Source organism: Caretta caretta, chromosome 7, assembly GCF_965140235.1.
Source record: "Caretta caretta isolate rCarCar2 chromosome 7, rCarCar1.hap1, whole genome shotgun sequence".
NCBI classification, from domain to species: Eukaryota; Metazoa; Chordata; order Testudines; family Cheloniidae; genus Caretta; species Caretta caretta.
The window spans coordinates 52,989,844-53,010,591 of NC_134212.1; the positions used below are offsets into that span (position 1 = coordinate 52,989,844).

General features: G+C 42.5%; 1 protein-coding gene across 3 annotated transcripts in view; it reads left to right on the plus strand.

The window, feature by feature from the left end:
• HELLS (helicase, lymphoid specific) overlaps positions 1-20,748 on the plus strand; it is a 73,695-nt gene that overhangs the window by 30,101 nt on the left and 22,846 nt on the right. For all 3 annotated transcript variants that reach the window (XM_075130662.1, XM_048857969.1, XM_048857971.1), the window contains exons 3-10: positions 11,613-11,735; positions 13,070-13,129; positions 13,723-13,759; positions 13,881-13,945; positions 14,488-14,529; positions 16,541-16,765; positions 19,106-19,288; positions 19,469-19,612. In XM_075130662.1, the coding sequence (XP_074986763.1) occupies positions 11,613-11,735; positions 13,070-13,129; positions 13,723-13,759; positions 13,881-13,945; positions 14,488-14,529; positions 16,541-16,765; positions 19,106-19,288; positions 19,469-19,612 (879 nt within the window). The remainder of the gene's footprint in view (positions 1-11,612; positions 11,736-13,069; positions 13,130-13,722; positions 13,760-13,880; positions 13,946-14,487; positions 14,530-16,540; positions 16,766-19,105; positions 19,289-19,468; positions 19,613-20,748) is intronic.

Genomic DNA, 20,748 nt, shown 5'->3' on the forward strand with positions numbered 1-20,748 from the left:
GTCATCTCTAAATTTAGCAGTTTCTGAGAATGTCTCCAAAAATTATGTTACACTTAAAGTGGGGGTGAAATGAGATGATCAGAATGTTATGATTTTTCTGAAAGAGACAACATGGATGAAGTAATACTTTTTTGGGGACCAGTTTCTTTGGTGAGAGAGACAAGCTTTTGAGCTTACAACAGAGCTGTTCAGGTTTAGGAAACTACCTGGAGTGTCACTGTTAAATACAAAATGGAACAGATGGTTTAGCATAAGTAGTTAATACATATTTCAAGGGACCATTCAAGGTGAAGTGGCCCGTTAACACTCCTGCAGTCCTGAAAGGATGGGAGGGAAGAAAAGGCAGCTTGGTGGTGGTGGGGTCATTAGCTGGTTATAGATTGTTGTAATAAGCTATAAATCCAGTGTGTCTGTTCCAGTGGTTCTCAACCAGGGGTAGGTAGAAGTCTTCCAAAGGGTACTCAGCTCATCTAGATCACTGTTTCTTGATCTGGGGCTTGCAGCCCCGAGGGTGGTCATGGGATTGGTTTAGGCGGGTTGCAAATGCATGGCTGCATTAGGAGGTGGCAAGCAGAGCAGTTGCCTGGGGCCCCATGCAAAGCTAAGTTACATACTTCAAACCCAGGCGGCAGGGCTTGGGCTTCAGACAAGGCTTACAAGTGAAAAACAGGCTCAGTATCACCGTGAAATGTAAGTACAATACTTCTATTCATAGAATATCAGAGTTGGAAGGGACCTCTGGAGGTCATCTAGTCCAACCCCCTGCCCAGAGCAGGACCAGTCCCCAACTAAATCATCCTAGCCAGGACTATATCAAGCCTGACCGTAAAAACTTCTAAGGAAGGGGATTCCACCACCTCCCTAGGTAACGCATTCCAGTGTTTCACCACCCTCCTAGTGAAAGTTTTTCCTAATATCCAATCTAAATCTCCCCCACTGCAACTTGAGACCATTACTCCTTGTCCTGTCATCTGCTATCACTGAGAATAGTCTAGATCCATCCTCTTTGGATCCACCTTCCAGGTAGTTAAAGGCAGCTATCAAATCCCCCCTCATTCTTCTCTTCCGTAGACTAAACAATCCCAATTCCCTCAGCCTCTCCTCATAAGTCATGTGTTCCAGACCCCTAATAATTTTTGTTGCCCTTCGCTGGCCTCTCCAGTTTCTCCACATCCTTCTTTTAGCGTGGGGCCCAAAACCGGACACAGTACTCCAGATGAGGCCTCGCCAATGTCGAATAGAGAGGAACAATCACCTCCCTCGATCTACTGGCAATGCCCCTACTTATACACCCCAAAATGCCATTGGCCTTCTTGGCAACAAGGGCACACTGTTGACTCATATATCCAGCTTCTCGTCCACTGTAACCCCTAGGTCCTTTTCTGCAGAACTGCTGCTGAGCCATTCGGTCCCTAGTCTGTAGCGGTGCATTGGATTCTTCTGTCCTAAGTGCAGGATTCTGCACTTGTCCTTGTTGAACCTCATCAGATTTCTTTTGGCCCAATCCTCCAATTTGTCTAGGTCCCTCTGTATCCTATTCCTACCCTCCAGCGTATCTACCACTCCTTCCAGTTTAGTGTCATCTGCAAACTTGCTGAGGGAGCAATCCACACCATCCTCCAGATCGTTAATGAAGATATTGAACAGAACCGGCCCCAGGACTGACCCTTGGGGCACTCCGTTAGATACCGGCTGCCAACTAGACATGGAGCCATTGATCACTACCCGTTGAGCCTGACAATCTAGCCAACTTTCTACCTACCTTGTAGTGCGTCCATCCAGCCCATACTTCTTTAACTTGCTGACAAGAATAGTGTGGGAGACCGTGTCAAAAGCTTTGCTAAAGTCAGGGAATAACACGTCCACTGTTTTCCCTTCATCCACAGAGCCAGTTATCTCATTATAGAAGGCAATTAGATTAGTCAGGCATGACTTGCCCTTGGTGAATCCATGCTGACTGTTCCTGATCACTTTCCTCTCCTCTAAGTGCTTCAGAATTGATTCCTTGAGGACCTGCTCCATGATTTTTCCAGGGACTGAGGTGAGGCTGACTGGCCTGTAGTTCCCTGGATCATCCTCCTTCCCTTTTTTTGAAGATTGGCACTACGTTAGCCTTTTTTCAGTCTTCTGGGACTTCCCCCGATCGCCATAAGTTTTCAAAGATAATGGCCAATGGCTCTACAATCACATCCGCCCATTCCTTTAGCACTCTCAGATGCAACGCATCCAGCCCCATGGACTTGTGCACGTCCAGTTTTTCTAAATAGTCCCGAACCACTTCTTTCTTCACAGAGGGCTGGCCACCTCCTCCCCATGCTGTGCTGCCCAGTGCAGTAGTCTGGGAGCTGACCTTGTTTGCGAAGACAGAGGCAAAAAAAGCATTGAGTACATTAGCTTTTTCCACATCCTCTGTCACTAGGTTGCCTCCCTCATTCAGAAAGGGGCCCATGCTTTCCTTGACTTCCTTCTTGTTGCCAATGTACCTGAAGAAACCCTTCTTGTTACTCTTAACATCTCTCGCTAGCTGCAACTCTGGGTGTGATTTAGCCTTCCTGATTTCATTCCTACATGCCCGAGCAATATTTTTATCCCTGGTCATTTGTCCAATCTTCCACTTCTTGTAAGCTTCTTTTCTGTGTTTAAGATCAGCAGGCATTTCACTGTTAAGCCAAGCTGGTCGCCTGCATATTTACTCTTCTTTCTACACATCGGGATGGTTTGTCCCTGTAACCACAATAAGGATTCTTTAAAATACAGCCAGCTCTTCTGGACTCCTTTCCCCCTCGTGTTGTTCTCCCAGGGGATCCTGCCCATCAGTTCCCGGAGGGAGTCAGTCTGCTTTTCTGAAGTCTAGGGTCCATATTCTGCTGCTTTCCTTTCTTCCTTGTGTCAGGATCCTGAACTTGACCATCTCATGGTCACTGCCTCCCAGGTTCCCATCCACTTTTGCTTCCCATACTAATTCTTCCTGGTTTGTGAGCAGCAGGTCAAGAAGAGCTCTGCCCCTAGTTGGTTCCTCCAGCACTTGCACCAGGAAATTGTCCCCTACGCTTTCCAAAAACTTCCTGGATTGTCTGTGCACCGCTGTATTGCTCTCCCAGCAGATATCAGGATGATTGAAGTCGCCCATGAGAACCAGGGCGTGCGATCTAGTAGCTTCTGTGAGTTGCCGGAAGAGTATTCCAATGAATCTGTTTTATAATTATATGGTAAAAATGAGAAACGAAGCAATTTTTCAGTACTAGTGTGCTGTGACACTTTTGTATTTTTATGTCTAATTTTGTAAACAAGTAGTTTTTAAATTAGGTGAAACTGGGGGTACTCAAGACAAATCAGATTCTTGAAAGGGGTACAGTTGTCTGGAAAGGTTGAGAACCACTGGTCTGTTCAGTCCCTGATTTTTAATGTCTAGCAAAGTTATGAATTTAAGCTCCCAGGCTCGTCTTTTGAAAGTGTTGTGCAGATTTCCTTGGAGAATGAGGACTGAGAGGTCAGATATGGAGTTATCATTTTGTGAAAAGCATTTGCCACCAGGTGATGTGGTGTTTTTGTCTTATCATTTTGCTATGCGTGTTCATTTGAGAGCATAGTGATTATCTGGTTTCAGCCACATAGTTGTTGTTGGGGCATTTAGTGCACTGGATGAGGTACATTGTATGTTGTGATGGACGTGTAGGGCTTATGGATCTTGAAAGGTGTGTTGTGGGGGATGGGGGTAGATCATTGTAGCAATAGAGATCTGTATACGGGTTTTGTCTGTTGTTCTGGTAGGGTCCGGTACCTCTCTGAGTTGATTTGTCCTGATCTGAGGGGAGCTTGCTTCTGATGATGAGCTTGGAGAGGCTGGGGTGTGATTGAAGGCCAGAAGAGAAGGTTCAGGAAAGATTTCTTTCAGTGTTGGAGGCAAAGTGGTGTTTGGGGTGGCGGCTGACAGCTCGTGACCCCCTCAGAGGCCCAACCCCCAGTTTGAGAACCCCTGCTTTAAGGTGTATATCCTGGACGTTCTCGTCAGAGCACATTATGTGGAATCTGAGTGCCTGGCTGTAAATAAGATTTTTTTGGTGTGTTTGGGGTGGTTACTGCATCTGTGAAGGTAGGTGTGGTGATCTACAGGTTTCTTGTATATAGCTATCTGTAGGATTCCATTGCTGGAGCTGATTGTGGTATCCAGGAAGTTGATGCTACTGTGGCAGTGCTCTAGAGTTTAAATGGATGGATGATGGTAGGATGATGTGGTAGAAATCTATGAGGGAGTTTTGGTTGTCTGTCCAGAGAATGAAAATACTGATGTACCTCAGATATATAATTGGTTTTGTGGTGCATTTGTCCAGAAATTCTTTCTCTGGGTGGTCAGTGAAAAGGTTGGCATTCTGGGGAGCCATCCTAGTACCCATGGCTGTTCCCATGGTTTGGACAAAACATTTGAATATAAAATTGTTATGGGTGAGTATGAAATGGATGAGTTTGGTGGTGATTGGGGTAGATATCTGGGTGTTGCCCATTGTCTTGGGGTATGTCTATACATACGGCGCTGCAGGGGCAGAGCTGTACCAGGACGCTGCACCGCTGTAATGCACGTGGTGAAGAAGCTCTCTGCCAATGGGAGAGAGCTCTACCATCAGCATAAAAAAACCACCTCTGAGAGTGGCATAAGCCATGTGACGCTGTGCACATGAACACTTATGTTGGTGTAACTCACATTGCAGATGGGGGTGGAATATTCACATCCCTGAGCAATATAAGTTTTCCGACATAGGCTGTAGTGTAGATGTAGTCTTGTAGATGTTTGAGGCAGGCAGTGATGCTGTCATTGGGTGGGATGTTGGTGTATGGGGAAGTGACATCCATGGTGGCAAGGATGGTGTTCTGAGGGAGGTTTTTAATATTGCGGAGTTTCTGGAGGAAATGAGTTAAAGCAAAAATTAAATCTTTAACTATAGTCTTGTATTTCCTCATTTCTTACAATCTTCTGTACTGAATTCTCCCTTATTTTTCACATTGTGTTTGAATGTGATCTTATGTTCAGCTTCATGGAAATTTTTGTTTAATAATTCCCAGTCAGTTCAAATTTAGTGAATACCAGAACTCTGTACCAATTTTTTACTGTATCTTAGTTTATGCAAGCTTTGAAATTGGAAACATTCAGGGCCTAACACATCTAGCATCCTTTCTGATACCACTTTCAAGGCAAAGAAAGAATGAATTACCACAGTGGACATTAGGTGCAAAGACTTTGAGAGCATGCATATATTTACAAACTTTTTGGTAATGAGTCTGTGAAGAAAATAACAATATGCCAGTTTTGCTCATTAACTTCTTTTATTGCGTAAGCATTTTGCAAAAATTAGCAAAGCACACACGTTCATTAACAAGGATTCCAGCTATGATGGGTTTGACATTTTAAATTCAAACCTGCTTTATCTGACCAGTGCTTCAGTATAAATCAAATTTCTTAACTTATAAAAACAGAGATCTCTTGCTCTGATAACTCAAATAACTGAATAGATTTTCGTCAAACTCTCACGTTAGAAAAGAGAAATTTCTGCTGTGGAGTAATAATGAGATTTCAATCCAAAGAGTAACAGTGAAAAAGGGGCTTATAGTTCAAGTGCCTTCCCAACCATTATTATAATATTGCTAGAATGTAATAAGACTGATTTATTTTTAGCAGCCCCCTCCAGTTCTTCTGAATCTACAAAGTTCCTTTCTAGCATTGGCAACACTTTATTTTCTTGTATGCCTTCCTCCTTCTCCTACCATATCCAGTATCTTTCAGGCAGGGGAGGACCATTAGCAGCATGGGGTCCTGCTAGAAACTGCATGTTCAAGCAGGTCTCATTTTTTCTTTTTGTCACTACTTTGCACCCCCTGCTAGGTGATTTGTACAGCAGTTCAACAGAGGAGCCACTTTTCTACTGTGTGTGCTGGAGGCAAAATGCTGCTTTGCAAAACTGAGAATACGAAGTCTGATGAAAAGATAGGGGAAACATTCTGTAATAAGGAATCTGATTGAAAAATCCTGCTGGGCAAAGGGAGACTGAATAGGTGGACAAACTGAGAGCCTATTCTGGACAAACTGAGTGAGTCAAAGGTTTTAAATGTTGCATGGCATTTAAAAGGCAGCTTTTGTTGACAAAACAGTGAATGCGTACACACTGCGATGCAACTTTTGACAGCAAAAATGTCTTGCTTTGGTGACAAAATAATACCACCCCCACAAGAGACATAAGGCTTTTGGCACAAAATTTTTGCCGGCAAAGTGCCAGTGTAAACACCATGCTTGATTTTTATCACTTTAATTGACCTCAGGAAGGTGTCCCACAATGCCCACCCTGCCGCTCTGGTCAGCAGTTTGAACTCCACTGCCCTGCAGCTAGGTAAACAACTCCCCCTTACAAGCCCCAGGAATTTTTGAAATTCCATTTCCCATTGGCTTGGCATGGAGGGGTTTCATCGCATCTTCTCAGGTGACTATGGCAGTTTATCACAGCAAACGCTCTCCCGTTTGGACCGCTATGGAGCTGTATCAGTATATTGAAGAGGAGGTTGTGCAATCCCACCTGCGCTTGAGCTGTAGGAATTTTGATACCTACAGGCAGATTTCTCGAGGCTTATGCAAAAAGGGCTATGATCGGGACACGCCGCACTGCAGAGCGAAGATAAAGGATCTGAGGCAGGTGTACCATAAGGTGAGAGAAGCAAACCATCATTCCAGTGCTGCACCTAAAAAACCTGCCAGTTCTACAAGGAGCTGGACGGTATCTTCAGTGGTGACCCCACCACCAAGAGCCCCGTGGATACTTTGGTGGGCCTGGAGGTGGTGGAAAGAGGACCTAACCCGGAGGACAAAGTCACTGATGAAGAGGTGGAGTTAGATGACGATGTGGAGCTCATGGTGGGGTGGGCATCCAGGAATTGTTCAGCACTCCGGAGATGTGTAGCCATTCTCAGCAGTTGCTCTCTGGTGAGCAAGAAGCAGAAGAGATGACGCCTGGTAAGTGGCTGTGGTTTGTGTAGTGTGGAGGTGGTTCAGGGTATAGAAATGTACAAGGCTGGCTATGTTTCTGTGTGTTGGATGTTCCCCTGTGCAGCTAGTCAGTACAGCAGAACAGGGTATTGATGCATGCTGAGATCTCACAGGAATCCTTCAGAGAGATCTCCAAGAAAGTTTCCTGGAGGTAATTGGCAATCCTCGGCTGAAGGCTCCTTGGCAGAACTGCGTCGTTCTTTCCCCCATTGTAGGAAACCTTCCCGTACCATTTGGCAATCACTTGTGCATGGACCAAAACAGCACACAGACAAGCAGCATAGGGACCAGGGCTGAAGCCACAAGTGTGTAGTAGATGTGCCTTTGCTTCCCTGCTTACCCTCAGAAGTGAGATCAGTTACAATGAACCCCACCTTTGCAAAAGAGTGGGAGAATTTTTTCCCTACTCGGCTGCAACGCAACCCTTGCAGAATGCTCTTTTCCCCGTGTAGAGCGCCTCCCCAGCCAACACTCACCATGCTTTGGTTGTTTGCCGAGATGCGTGCTTGCCAAGGATTAGTGAGAAAGTGATTGTTACCAGAGGTGTGTATTACTGACGTTTCAATGCTGCGTGTGAATTTTAACAATCATGCTTCTGTGCATTGTTCCTTGTGCTTCGGCAGATGTGGCCTTGAGGAACACCCCATGCACGCCATCCAGGCGTCTCCGCCAGATAAGAAAGTGCCCAAGATGGAACAAAGAAGACATGTTCCAGGAGGTACTGCACTTCTCCAATGAGAGAAAAGGGAACACAAGGAGTGGAGGGAAGCCAAAAGGCAGGACAGAAAAGGAAAATCAGGAGTTTAAGGATGCTACTGAGCAGATGATTAAAGTAATGGAGGCGCAAACACAGATGCTGAAGTCCTTAATAATGCTACAGACTGAGCAGATCCGTGCCCACCCTCCCCTGCAGCACATGCAGAACTCTTTTCCGTGCCCCTCAGCTCGGCCCACACAGTCCTTTCCACTTTCCGGGACTTCTCAGTTTCCCCTTCACTCCACCCCTTTGGACAACTTTCAAAATGATAACTGGACCTACACACAGCTCTGAAAGTCTGCCCTTCCCTGGTACCTCCTTACCTACCAAGCATCTGTGTGTGTGGTGTTTCTTGTGCAATAAAAGCAAATAAAAGCAAATTTTGAATGGTAATTCATCTTTATTTGTTTCCTACAAATTCAGATAGCAGGTACTACCAATACATAAACAGGCAGTTTAATCATTTGCTTACTGGAATGTAAGGCCCCAGATTTCATCATTACTTCCTAGGAAAACTGCATGTAATCACAAAGATACACATTACTGGTTCTCATTTTCAAAGTGTTGCCTCAAAGCCTCCCTGATTCGAATTGCCCCTGGTATCTGGCTGCTCAAAATCATCAGCCAAGAGATCTGCCTCCACACTTGACCCGTGAGCAAACCTTTCACCCTTAGCTTCAAAGAGATTATGCAACGTACAACACGCAGCTATGCCCATGGGAATATTATCCTTATTGAGGTCTAACCTGCCCTAAAGGCATTGCCAGCGCTCCTTTAATCTGTCAAAGGCACATTCCGCTGTCATCCAGCACCTACTCAGCCTATTGCTGAACTGTTCCTTACTGCTGTCCAGGTTTCCCGTGTAAGGTTTCATGAGCCATGGCTGTAAGTGATATGCCAGGTCTTTCAGGATCCCTATGGGCATTTCAACTTCCTCACTGTAATCTTCTGGTTCGGAAAGGAAGTCCCTGCTTGTAGCTTTCTATACAGGCCGGTGTTCCTGAAGATGCATGCGTCATGTGCCTTCCCGTGTTGATGTCAGTGAAATGCCCACGGTGATCTACAAGCGCCTGTAGCACCATGGAGAAGTACCCCTTCCTATTGATGTACTGTGTCAAGGTGGTCTGGTGCCAAAGTTGGAATATGTGTGCCATCTATCAACCCTCCACAGTTAGGGAAACCATCCACTATTTCATGCACTATTTCTGCAAAGCCATCCACTATTTCACACACATTTCCCAGAGTTACGGTCCTTGGTAGCAGGATGTGATTAATTGCCCTGCACACTTGCAGTAAAGCAGCCCCAGCGCTCAACTTCCCGACTGCAAATTGTTTCGCGACTGACAAGTAGCAGTCTGGAGTCGCCAGCTTCCACATACAGATTGCCATGTGCTTCTCCACCAATAGGGCAGCTCTCATTCTGGTGTTCTTACGCCGCAATGCTGGGGCGAGCTCTGCATACAGTTCCAGGAAGGTGCCTTTCCACATCCGAAAGTTCTGTAGCCACTGCTAGTCATCCCAGACCTGTATGAGGATATGATCCCACCATTCAATGCTTGTTTCCGGAGCCTAAAAGCGACGGTTCACTGTCTGCAGCTGTTCTGTGAATGCCAAAAGCAATCTGAAGTTGTTCCTATCCATATCAGATGCATCTGAAGAACTGGGGTTTTTAACCCACGAAAGCTTATGCCCAAATAAATCTGTCAGCCTTTAAGGTGCCACCAGGCTCCTCCGTTGTTCTGTGGATACAGACTAACACAGCTACCTCTTTAATTTTTATTATAGCTCTTGTTGAGTGTCGAGAAGCTCTGTAGTGTAGACAAGGCCTTGGTCTTTAGGCTTCTTCCCTTGTGTTAGCCTTCCCAGCGTTCATTGTGACACACCTTGATAGAAGGCCTCGCTGTCCATGCTCTGTTAAGAGACCCTCAATGGGGGATTGAGACTCAGAAACTCCCTTATTCTTCTTTACCTCTAGTTAGAAGCTGAGAGGTTCTCATCTTTTTAGTGCAGTCTGTGTGAAATTATCCAGCCAATAGTCCATCAGTCAAATCATGTTTAAAAACAAGATTTTATTAAAGGTGGAGAAAGAAAAGGAGTACTTGTGGCACCTTAGAGACTAACAAATTATTTTATGTAAAAGTGGAGAGAAAATTGTAGTAGAATAGCAGAAACAGGGTTTTCCTAACATCTAGGCTTAAAGCTAAAAATAGATAAGGCATTCTCAGTTTAACAATAAAATTAAAAGAATACCGTACATCTCTTAATCAGTCCCCTCACCCTGGCACAGCTTCTCCCTCCTGTGCTTCAAACCCCCTTCTTCATGGATAGCCTGACTGTTGTGGCCTTTTTTTTGGTAAATCCATCCATCCAGTTCCTCTCCAAGGCTCATCCTATCAGGGCAAAGAGTACATCAGCATTTCCACAAAGTAATGTGTGGTCAGGTACACTGTCTGGAGGAAATGAATGAATCTGTTCCCATACAATGATTATTGCCCCATCATTCTACTAACATGCTTCCATTTAGTTCTGGAAGATTTCCCAGACCTTTCTTTCCCCTCTCCCTCCCCCACTATAGAGCTTTTCAAGGGTAGTTGCAGAGTTATCCAAGTGAACATGGTTTTTAGATATACTAATTCACCCTCCTGTCAAATGTTTAGTATTTTGACTGATTAGTGCTAAGCTTTATTCCACTTTTTTGTTTGGGTTTAGAAAAGTAATTCACAAATCTCATGGTTTTTTTACTATAACTTTACTCTGTATCAAATGCACTAATGATGATAATTCCGGGTGCATGTGCAACTGACTTGCTCTGCTTGGTAAAGTTAATTTGGGCTCTGTCCACACTGTAAGTTAAGATTTGTTTGGCAAGTATAGAGCAGGCATCATTTAAAGGCTGTTTTGTTTACTGAGTATATGTCTAGAAACCTTATGTTGACAAGCTATTTGAAGGCCTCGTGTTAAAATCTAAGAAGTTACACACTGAAAACTGTGTGGGAGTGGAGTGGTCTGTCCAAACCCTCAAAGGGTACATCTTTTGGTGATGTGTTGTGTTCATACCCACCTAGCCCACCTTGCATAGGTATAAATCGCAGTGTAGCTGGTGAGACACGGCTTAGGTAAGTAAAAACACACCTGAACGCAGTGGGTATGTATGCAAGTATATACCATACATGCTTTCTACTCGGCCAAGCTGTCTTCCTATCTACATTGCTGTTTTTAGCCATGTAGTGTCCTGCTGCTGGAGCCTTTCCCCTCTGAAAGAAAAAACTTCCCTAGCAGGGAAAGGCTTTGCTAGCAGGAAACAGCGGAGAAAGGGCTGGGCTGCTCCCCTCTGTGGAGCCTTTCCCTGCCACAGGTAAAGGCCTCCAGCAGTGCCCTGCTGCTGGAGCGCTCTCCCACCAAAAGGAGGGATAGTGGCAGGAGGGAAAGGCTCTGTCACCCCCCCCACCTTCCTGGCGCATTTCCTCTCCACAGAGAAAGCTCTGGCAGGGGAGGCAGCTGGGAAAGGCCCTTGCAACTCTCTGCTGCCAGAGCCCTTCTCTACTGCCTCTCTTGTACCATAACCTTTCACTGAGGTGTAGCTACATGCCACAGTGGTTGCAGTCAGCTTTTCACTGCAGCATGTAGCTGCACATATATGGCATGCATGTGTGGTGGCGGCATGTAGTGTAGATGTAGCCCAAGTGTATAATGATTGGGAGGGAAGGGTTTGTATATGTGTAATACAATTGTAGCCATCTTGTTCAAGATGTACGGAATGGTTTTATTCATTTCTAAAGAGTAAAAGTTGAAATGGCTAAAGATCTGCTTTCCTTCTTTGTTTGCAAGGCTCGCATGTCCTGGGACAGAGACTCCAGTGAAATGCGCTACAAGAGGCTTCAACACTTGCTTGAAAAAAGCAACATATATTCAAAATTCTTGCTGACCAAAATGGAACAGCAGCAACTGGAGGTAAATGTGTTCTAAGTTTAAATGACAGAATTTTGATTTTTTTTTCTTCTTTAATTACAGAGCACTGTAAATCCTAATCTGCACTAGGGAATCTTTAAAAAAAAAAAAAAAAAAAAATTCCCTCAGTGAGAGCTGATGTCTGTCACCTTGTTAGTTAAACCCAGATAAAAATGCCAGAAACTATTACAGCCCTATCTATATTACAGCTCCTTCCAAAGTTGTGTTTTTTTTAAGTTCCTAATACAGTGTCAGCCTATGGGTGCCACAGTCCTTTGCATAACACTGATATCATTTTAAAAATAATCTGAAGCCACCCCCAAAGAGTTTATATCCTAACTAAGGTCCGTGATAACAATAAATCAGCAGAATTCTTATTAATGGCATCAGTCTGGGGGGATGTGGAAGAGAAGGAGAGGTCTCTCTACAACAAATTGAGAGGATATTTCAAATAAAAGACCACATTAAAGAAGGTGGGAAACCAGGCATGAGAGGATGATGATGGAGCAAAGACGTAAGGTAGAACAAGGAGCAAGAGGTGAAGTAAGAGTTTTGCAGAATATTGAAGTTAAGAAATAAGCTTAAACTTGGTACAAAAGGAAAGAGGAAGACAGTGAAGGGATTCAAGGGGATAGATGTGGTCAGCAGTGAGACAGAGCATTGATTTTGGTAGACTACAAGGGTGTCTTTTCCCAAATAGTGGAGTCTTCAGTCTTTTTTTTTTAATCTGTTGATTAGAGCAATCTGCAGTTATTACAGCTGTATAAATGCATACTCGGAAAGGGTATTTTGCTTAACATGTTCCTATTTTAAAACTCCATGCTTTTATTTATTGCTCCATGTTACATGTACCAAAGAGATCTGTGAGGATTCTAAGAATTCCTGACTGAAAAGTGAGAATTTTAACCATATTTAATTAGAAATCCTAGTTTCTTCAACGTAATCAGAAGACTACTTCCTTTAAAGACACTGTAGTCCAGTTAAATTGTCACTTTTGCTGTATTTGGAACAATGCAAAGTGTAAAACTGAAAGTGCAGCTGCATGTCATGCAAAGATAGATTGCAGGTAAGGCATTACATTTAAGCCATTAGTTTTGTGTAAAATATACAGCAAAAAGCAGTACAAAATAATTCTACTTACCCACTGCCAAGCAATTTCAGCTACTTATCAGCTTTCATCTTGGCACCATTTTAAAATATATGACTACAAAAGCAAAACCAGTCCCCAGTTTCCATTGTTAATATGGAGCTGTGTGTACTCGGTGTATATTAGTATTTTTATAATGGGTAGATTTATTGCAGCTGTTCAATACAAGTAAGAACTTTGTGTTTTTTAGGAGCAGAAAAGGAAAGAGAAATTAGAAAAAAAGAAAGAAATGTTATTAAAAGCGGCAACGGTAAGATGTGTTGGCTGTTTTTATACAAATTGCTTCTCTGGGATCAGCATGACAAATTCCCTAAAATTGATACAGCAATATGGGTTTCAGAGTAGGCTGTATGTAACCTTTCCTTGATTGGTAAAGGTTAAAAATTAAGTTAGTAGAAAAAAAAATTTTTTTCCCCAGTCTTTGGCTTTGCTTTTGCGTGTACATACACTATCATAAAGCCTTTTCCATGTATGTCCATGTCACACAACTGTCCTCTTAAGCAAAGCCATACTTAAACTTTTTTTGAACAGTTGTATCTAGAAGGGCTTGATTCTCCAAGGTGGGCCAGACTTTTTGAAAAAACAGTTTTTAGCCCAAACTTTATTCACGACTACCTGATGGTATATTTTGAGCATGTTATGTTGAACCTTGTTCTAACATAGCTAGATGCTATTTTTAGAAACATATTTACAATGCTTGGGAGTAACAATTTTCAAAAATGATGTCAAATATAGTTACAAACTATGTAAACATGTCAGTGCTGATTACATCTTTCTCTTATCTGTCCAAGAGATATTAGAGAATATTTAAGTTGATAACGCTTTTAAATATTCACTTTCTAGAGTCAGAATCTAACTGATGAAAAAGAGGAGAAATCTGGTAGGTTTATCTATTGTTAGGTTTTGCTTTTTGTCTATATTTCAGTACTCAGTTTTCTTAATTTTTGATGTGGCTTACCAGTATTTTGAGCTTTTAAGAGCTCTGTGATATTTTCTTGTAGTTGTGAAGAAAAAAAGAGGAAGAGAAGATGAAACCTATTACATTTCAGAAGTCATGTCCAAAGAGGTAAGAGTGCATTTTATGTAATTTGCAGCAAATAGAAAAGTATTTTCTATACATTAGCATTCACTTGTGATGTAGCTTCCAGATACTGCTGTCTTATGGTACTGTAGCATATTTTAAACATACGTAGAATTCATTGATGTGCCATTTCAGAGAGGTTATTGACTAAAATGTGATGGTAGGTGATTTCTGCAGCTTATATTATTGTCTCTTGAACATAATTACACACACCTTTGTTAACAAAATGAGGAATTTAAGCAGACTTCCAGAAGGTGTACCCATTTCTTCTCTGCCCAACGTGTGTGCGTGTAAAAATGTGAACTTTATTTTATTTTGTATTCCCATCTGTGTGACCTTGAGCAAGGTACTTAATTTATCTATGCATGTTTTCTTTATCAGCAAATGAGGATAATACTTGGTTGAGGTTCACTTAAAGCACTTTCAGATCCTGGGATTAAAGATTTTACAAAAATAGATGTTGCTATTCTAGTTTTTCAAGTTGCTGTAAAGCATATTTTACACTAGCATTTTCTTTTTATTTCTAGGAAATCTTGTCAGTGGCCAAAAAAAGCAAAGTAGAAAATCAGGTATGTCCTTTCATATTGTTCCAATTTAAGTGTACACTGTAAAATCAGTTTAAATGTCTTCAATTTCAAAATTCCTCATTGTATTTTAGATCATCTTTACCTCATTTCCTGCCCCCATATTTTAATTGTTGTTTATTACTGAAAACTTACTTTTCTAACTATCTATATTTGTTAATCTAAGTAGCACATACCAACATGGAATAAGTGATTTTAAAATCAAAGTATCTGAAAATAAAATTCTTTATCTTGAAATTTTTTATTGGGTTATGCCTCCAAACATCTTGCTAAAGAGAGAGGTATGAAATACAGTTTTGCTGCTTGTTGCTCTCTGTATTAAACTGGGAGGAAATGTCTAAAATATATTAGCTCAATTTCTTTCTTCATTCTAACTGATGATAAAACAAATATGCATCTTTTACATTTATATAGAATAAATACAATTTTAGGAAAGATAAGCACTGGGAACCCTATATAAGATATGATTTTTGTCTAACTTGATTTTATTCATGACAAAGTGGTGGTTTTACTTATACATTATGAATGACTTTATGTGGTATATTTTTAAACTTGTTCTGTAAATAAATGCCTAGCTGCTATAGCATTAGGTGCTCTACTAGAAGTTTTAAAAGTAAGGGGTTTAATTAGAGGTGGGCAAACTAGGGTTGGCAGGCCACATCTGGCCTACAGGGCCATCCTGCCGGCCCTTGAGCTCCTGGCCGGGGAGGCTAGCCCCCAGCTCCTCCCCTGCTGTCCCCCCTTCCATGCCGGCGCGCAGGCAGCGCAGCTGGCTCCATCCGGGCGGCAGGGCTGCGAGCTCCTGCTGCTCTGAGCGGCATGGTGGGGGAGTTAGGGGACAGGGAGAAGGGGGTGATTGGATGGGGTGGAGGTTCTGGGGGGCAGTCAGGGGATGGGGAACAGGGGGGGTTGGATAGGGCGTGGGAGTCCCAGGGGGCTAGTCAGGGGGTGGGGGTGTGGATAGGGGTCGGGGCAGTCTGGGGACGGGGAGCAGGGGGGGTTGGATATGGGGTGGGGTCCCGGGACCGTGGTTAGGGGTAGGAGACCCCAGGAGGGGGTGGTCAGGGGACAAGGAGCAGGGAGGGTTGGATGGGTCAGGGGGTCTGAGGGGTGCAGTCAGGGGGCGGGAAGTGGGAGGGGGTGAGGGACAGGCTGTTCGGGGAGGCACAACCTTCTGTACCTGGCCTTCCATACAGTTTTGCACCCCGATGTGGCCCTCGGGCCAAAAACTTTGCCCACCCCTGGGTTTAATGGTGCACTGATTTAGTATTAAGCTCAAGCCTCCAGAAGTTGGAGCCTAAATTTGTCTTGTGTTAAATGTGAATTGTTTGATAGTGTAGTGTGGAGCACAAGGGAAACATCTTTGCCTCTCAAAGTATAAGTCATATGCTAAGGAAAAACCGAGTGCTGGAATATCAGATCAGGCTTGCAACATACACATGATAAAGTGTTCTAGTTCTGAGAATTAATAAGGTGCAGGGAGAGGGGGCGGGTTGGCTGTTAGTTTTCTGCTCTGTTCTTCTAGGGAATTGAATGTGAGGGGGGAGCCAACTTTTAGTGGTCACTAGAATTCCCTTAAAGGGAAACCGTTCCACGTGAAATATGCTGTCCTTTGTGTGTCAAGTTTTGAGGTCGGTTCACTTTTATGGATAGCAACTTGGTGTTCAACATTATCATTTTATTTAGTAAATATTATTGCTTTTAAACTACAAAGAGTTGAAGGATACATTGCCATTTAGTAGTTGAATGTTTTAAATATTAATTGGCTAAGTGATATTGGCTAATATCATCACTGGAAATTTTGTGCTTGAGTTATTGTGTGTGGTCAGCCACACTTCGATTAAATCTGCCTTTATCATTGCAGCTGGATGCTGTTTTTCCTAACTGTAGTAATAACATTGACTTGGAGATTTGCCAGAAGTCTCAGCAGCTTGCTCAGTATGTTAACTAAGCTTTGCAATGTTTGTGCTTAAATTCTGTAAACTTCCTTCTGTAGGATGAAAGCTCTTCTAACAAACTGGGTGCAGAAGACCTACAGAAAAATGGAGATTCTAATAGCGTCATTAAAGATAGGTTGTCACAAGCTGTACGACATAATGCCAAGCACTTCCTTGATCCAGTACGGAAATTTAATGGGCAGCCAATACCCTTTCAACAGCCAAAGCTTTTTTCAGGAGGTGTTATGAGGTGGTACCAAGTTGAAGGCATGGAATGGCTCAGGGTATGAATCTATATGTTTGCCTAAATCTTATGTTTCTACTTATTTCAACAGAAGATGATATTGGTCATGTTTCAAAGTCTTCCAGATTAAGTATATTGGGGGAACAGTGTTTCTTTTGGGTTTGGCACAAAAGCTGTGCAGAGCTGTATTTTTGTTTTAAGGAACTCTCGGTCTATGTTAGCTTTGGCCTTTCCAGCCCTGTGTGGTTGACTGAACTGTAGAAATTACATACACGTTCCTTTAAAAGAAGGGAATATGTATGGGGGCATTGCCACGTAATGTCCAGGTGGAAATTTTCAAGGAAGACAGCTTAAAGCCACTCTTCTAATAGGAGTAAAAAATGCATGTGGGAGACTGTACTCCATTTCCCCTGTTACAACATACTGATATTTCAGGCAGGATGTTCCTTACCTGACTTCAGATTAGCTCTATCCCAAGTGTCAAAATTCAGTGCTTCCATCTTTGTTTTGTAATTACAAGTGGCCTGTAAAGGATTTCTAAAACACAAAATTGGGCTCGTGCACCTATTGTTTCTTTATGATGTATAAAAGAGGCGTGGATATTTTAAAAAAAATTTCTTCTTGATTTTTCACTTTAGAAATATCAGGAGTATCAAGTCTAGTCTTCCCTGTTCTAACTAGAGAATGTCTTGGGGATCTGATGTGTGTTGTGAGCTCTTGCAAGTATTTGGAGAGTTGGTATTTTGAATTTTTAACAAAGACTTTATATTGGGCATTGGAGTTAAATGTATTAGATTTAAATATTCTGACTAAAAGTCTTTCCTCTTTCAACTTCTCATGATTACAGGGCTAACTGCACCTGTTCAATGTCTGGTCTCTCTGAGTGCACCTCTTCAGGTGGTAGGCTTCTTGCCCGTACCTGTCCCAGGGTGGAATCTTGTGCCATTTTCCCACTCTCAGACAGGAACCTGAGTATACCAACTGCTTAACATCCAGCAGGTCCAGCCCAGGTTCAGGCATGTGTTTCCTCCTTATGGGAATTTGTGACCAATGGTATTGACCCAAGAGCCTTCTAAAAGGTGTTTTAAAATCCATTTCTCTCTTGAATCTTTGTTCTAATTGCTAAATAAAAGTAGCCTACATGCACATTCAGTTTCATCTAAATTGTACACTTCACTACATACTGAAAAGGAAAGCCTGACTTAGCAACAAGAACAGAATAGACCCAATTAAGTCTTCTGCATTCATCACAGGGCATACCTACACTACAGATTTCTGCTGGCACTGTTATGTTGGTCAAGGGTGTGAAAAAGTGTGCCAGCAAATGGCCCCTACTGTAGCCACAGGTACACTTGCAAAACTGCGCTTTTTCATGTTACAGCTTATTTCTCTCGGGCTAGGGGGTTGGAATAAGCTTTACTGGAAAAAGTTCAGTTTTGCTGGTATATGTTGTGTCCGCACTAGGAGCACACTTTGTCTGTATAGTATACTGGTATATCTATACTACCAAAGCGCTCCTAGTATAGATGTGGCCATAGTGTCTTTCCGGGTAGACAAGACCTAACTTTCTAATGTTTAAAAAACAAACACAAACACCTCTCCCAGTTTTTCTTTAAATCTCCTTTTATCCACCAAAGAAGCTTAAAAGGATACAAGTGCAAGTTTTTTCCTCATTATTTTTGGCTCAAACTTAAAGGTAACAATGTGCTGATTTTTAGAAAGCAGATGATAAAGGCTAGTTGGCTAAAATATCAGTGTAACTATGTAGGAAGATTCCTATTTCTGTGCAGAAGCATGACAGTACAATTATGCAGCTGGTTTTTTGTTAGCTATGTCTCTATTTGTTTAACTTGTAAAGCATATTTATTCATGGAGCAAGCGTTAACTTTTAAAATTTATTTTTATACTAAACACTAAAGTGTCTGAATATAAAATACTGTATCTATATTCTGCTTTGATCACTCAAAAATGACCGAACAGAATTTTTACCAAACTTTATTAAAAAAAAAAAAATTACCTTTTAGTTTAGAAACAAGCATGAAAAATGTCAGCAGAAAATTTCCAGCGAAGTTACCATGTCAGTTATCGATAAGCTTTCTGTTAAGGGCATGCAGATACCTGATGTGTCCAAGTTCTTGCACTTTCACAAGGCCAGTTGGCCACCTAACTGGTCACATGTATGCGTAAATATTTGACTGGCACATGCACATAGATCCTTTATATTTAAGTTAGGCAAGTAGAAATTTTATTCATCTAACTCTGAAAATATGCATATGGGAAAAGATTGATAGCAGGAGGCAAATGGTGAATGCAGTCAGGTGTTTATATTCATCTGGATGCCTGGTGCTTATTAGGCATGTGTATCTTTCTGTGTATGCAGATGCTTTGGGAAAATGGCATTAATGGCATTTTGGCAGATGAAATGGGACTGGGAAAGACAATCCAATGTATTGCTACAATAGCACTGATGGTAGAGAGAGGAGTCCCTGGACCATTCTTAGTATGTGGTCCCTTGTCTACTCTTCCTAACTGGATGTCCGAGTTCAAGAGATTCACTCCAGAGGTAAAAAGTATTTACTTTTTAGTGTTTAGAAGAGCAAATTATTTCATTCTCATAACTGTTTTGGTTTGGAACTTCTTCTATATGTATTGTAACCACAGTGATAGTTCTTAGTGTGATTACTTTAAAATGTGTGGGTTCTTGTTTGCTACTTATTAATGGAAGTATAAAAACTCCTTTTAGATTCCCATAATGCTGTACCATGGAGCCCAGCAGGAACGTCGTAAATTGGTTCAAAAAATTCACAGGCGAGAAGGTTCACTGCAAATTCATCCTGTGGTCGTTACTTCGTTTGAAATAGCCATGAGAGACAGAAATGCCTTGCAGGTACACAAGTACACCCTGACAGGTGGAATGCCTCATTATCCCTAATATAGCTTAAACAGTGCTTTCTACTGCAGTAGAAACGTCAAGCATTCTATCTGCCTGGTGGCAGTGTCAGACTGTAACAGTTATAGCTGCTTTTATCAGTTTCCAAATGCACTGTTCCCTCCGTGTCTAGAGCCCTAGATTGGCATATTTAGTAACTTTATGAAAAAGGTAGAATGCACTACCCTAAAGGGGTTGTGGACAATGGTAGGGAAATTACAATAAGGCAAGCATAATCCATAGCCTGATGCAAACTTGTCCTAAGTGATCTCTCAACAGATGGACAAAAACTGGTTGTTTAAAGGGGAGGTGATTATGACTGGTTCCCCCGGGGTGCCACCTGGAACTGGGGTACCACTGAGCTCTCTGACATACCAGGCCTGGGCTCCCTCTCTCACTGTGCTGCTGTGATAAGCTGCAGACCCACTCCCAGTCCTACACTTCCACCAGCATTCGCACACGTAGGGACACATCCAGCTGCAGTGACATACAGGCTTTATGACCAGCCACTGCATGCAGCACCAGTAGAAAGTCTGCAGCCAAAGTGACTCTCCGCTCCACAGGCACACACCCCCTCTGGAGCATAAACCCAAAATTATACCATCTTGCACTGCACAGGGATTTGTACAGTATAAGCTCATAGTGTTCCCTTCCCGCCTCTCTCTCCCCCCTCCTCCCCCCCATGTGGAGAGGAATATGCAAAAGCCTTTGCCCCTTGAACTACAATTTCCCATGCATTTCACTCAAACTCACTAGTTTAGATAAAGCAAAAACAAGTTTAACTACTACAAAAGATAGATTTTTTTTTTTTAAAGTGATTATAAGGGACCGGAAACAGATCAGAGCAGATTACCTAGCAAATAAACAAAACACAAACTAAGCTTAATATACTAGATGGATTGGATGTGAATTAGCAGTTTCTCACCCTGAGAGAGGATACAAGCGGGCTTGCAGGATTCTTAAGGAACAAGCTGCTCTTGCTTTACAGCTTGAAATCCCCAGGTCTTTCATACATGACTAGAAATCCTTTTAGCCTGAGTCCAGCACTTCCCCCAGTTCAGTCTTTGTTCCTCAGGTGTTTCTAGTTGTCGTCT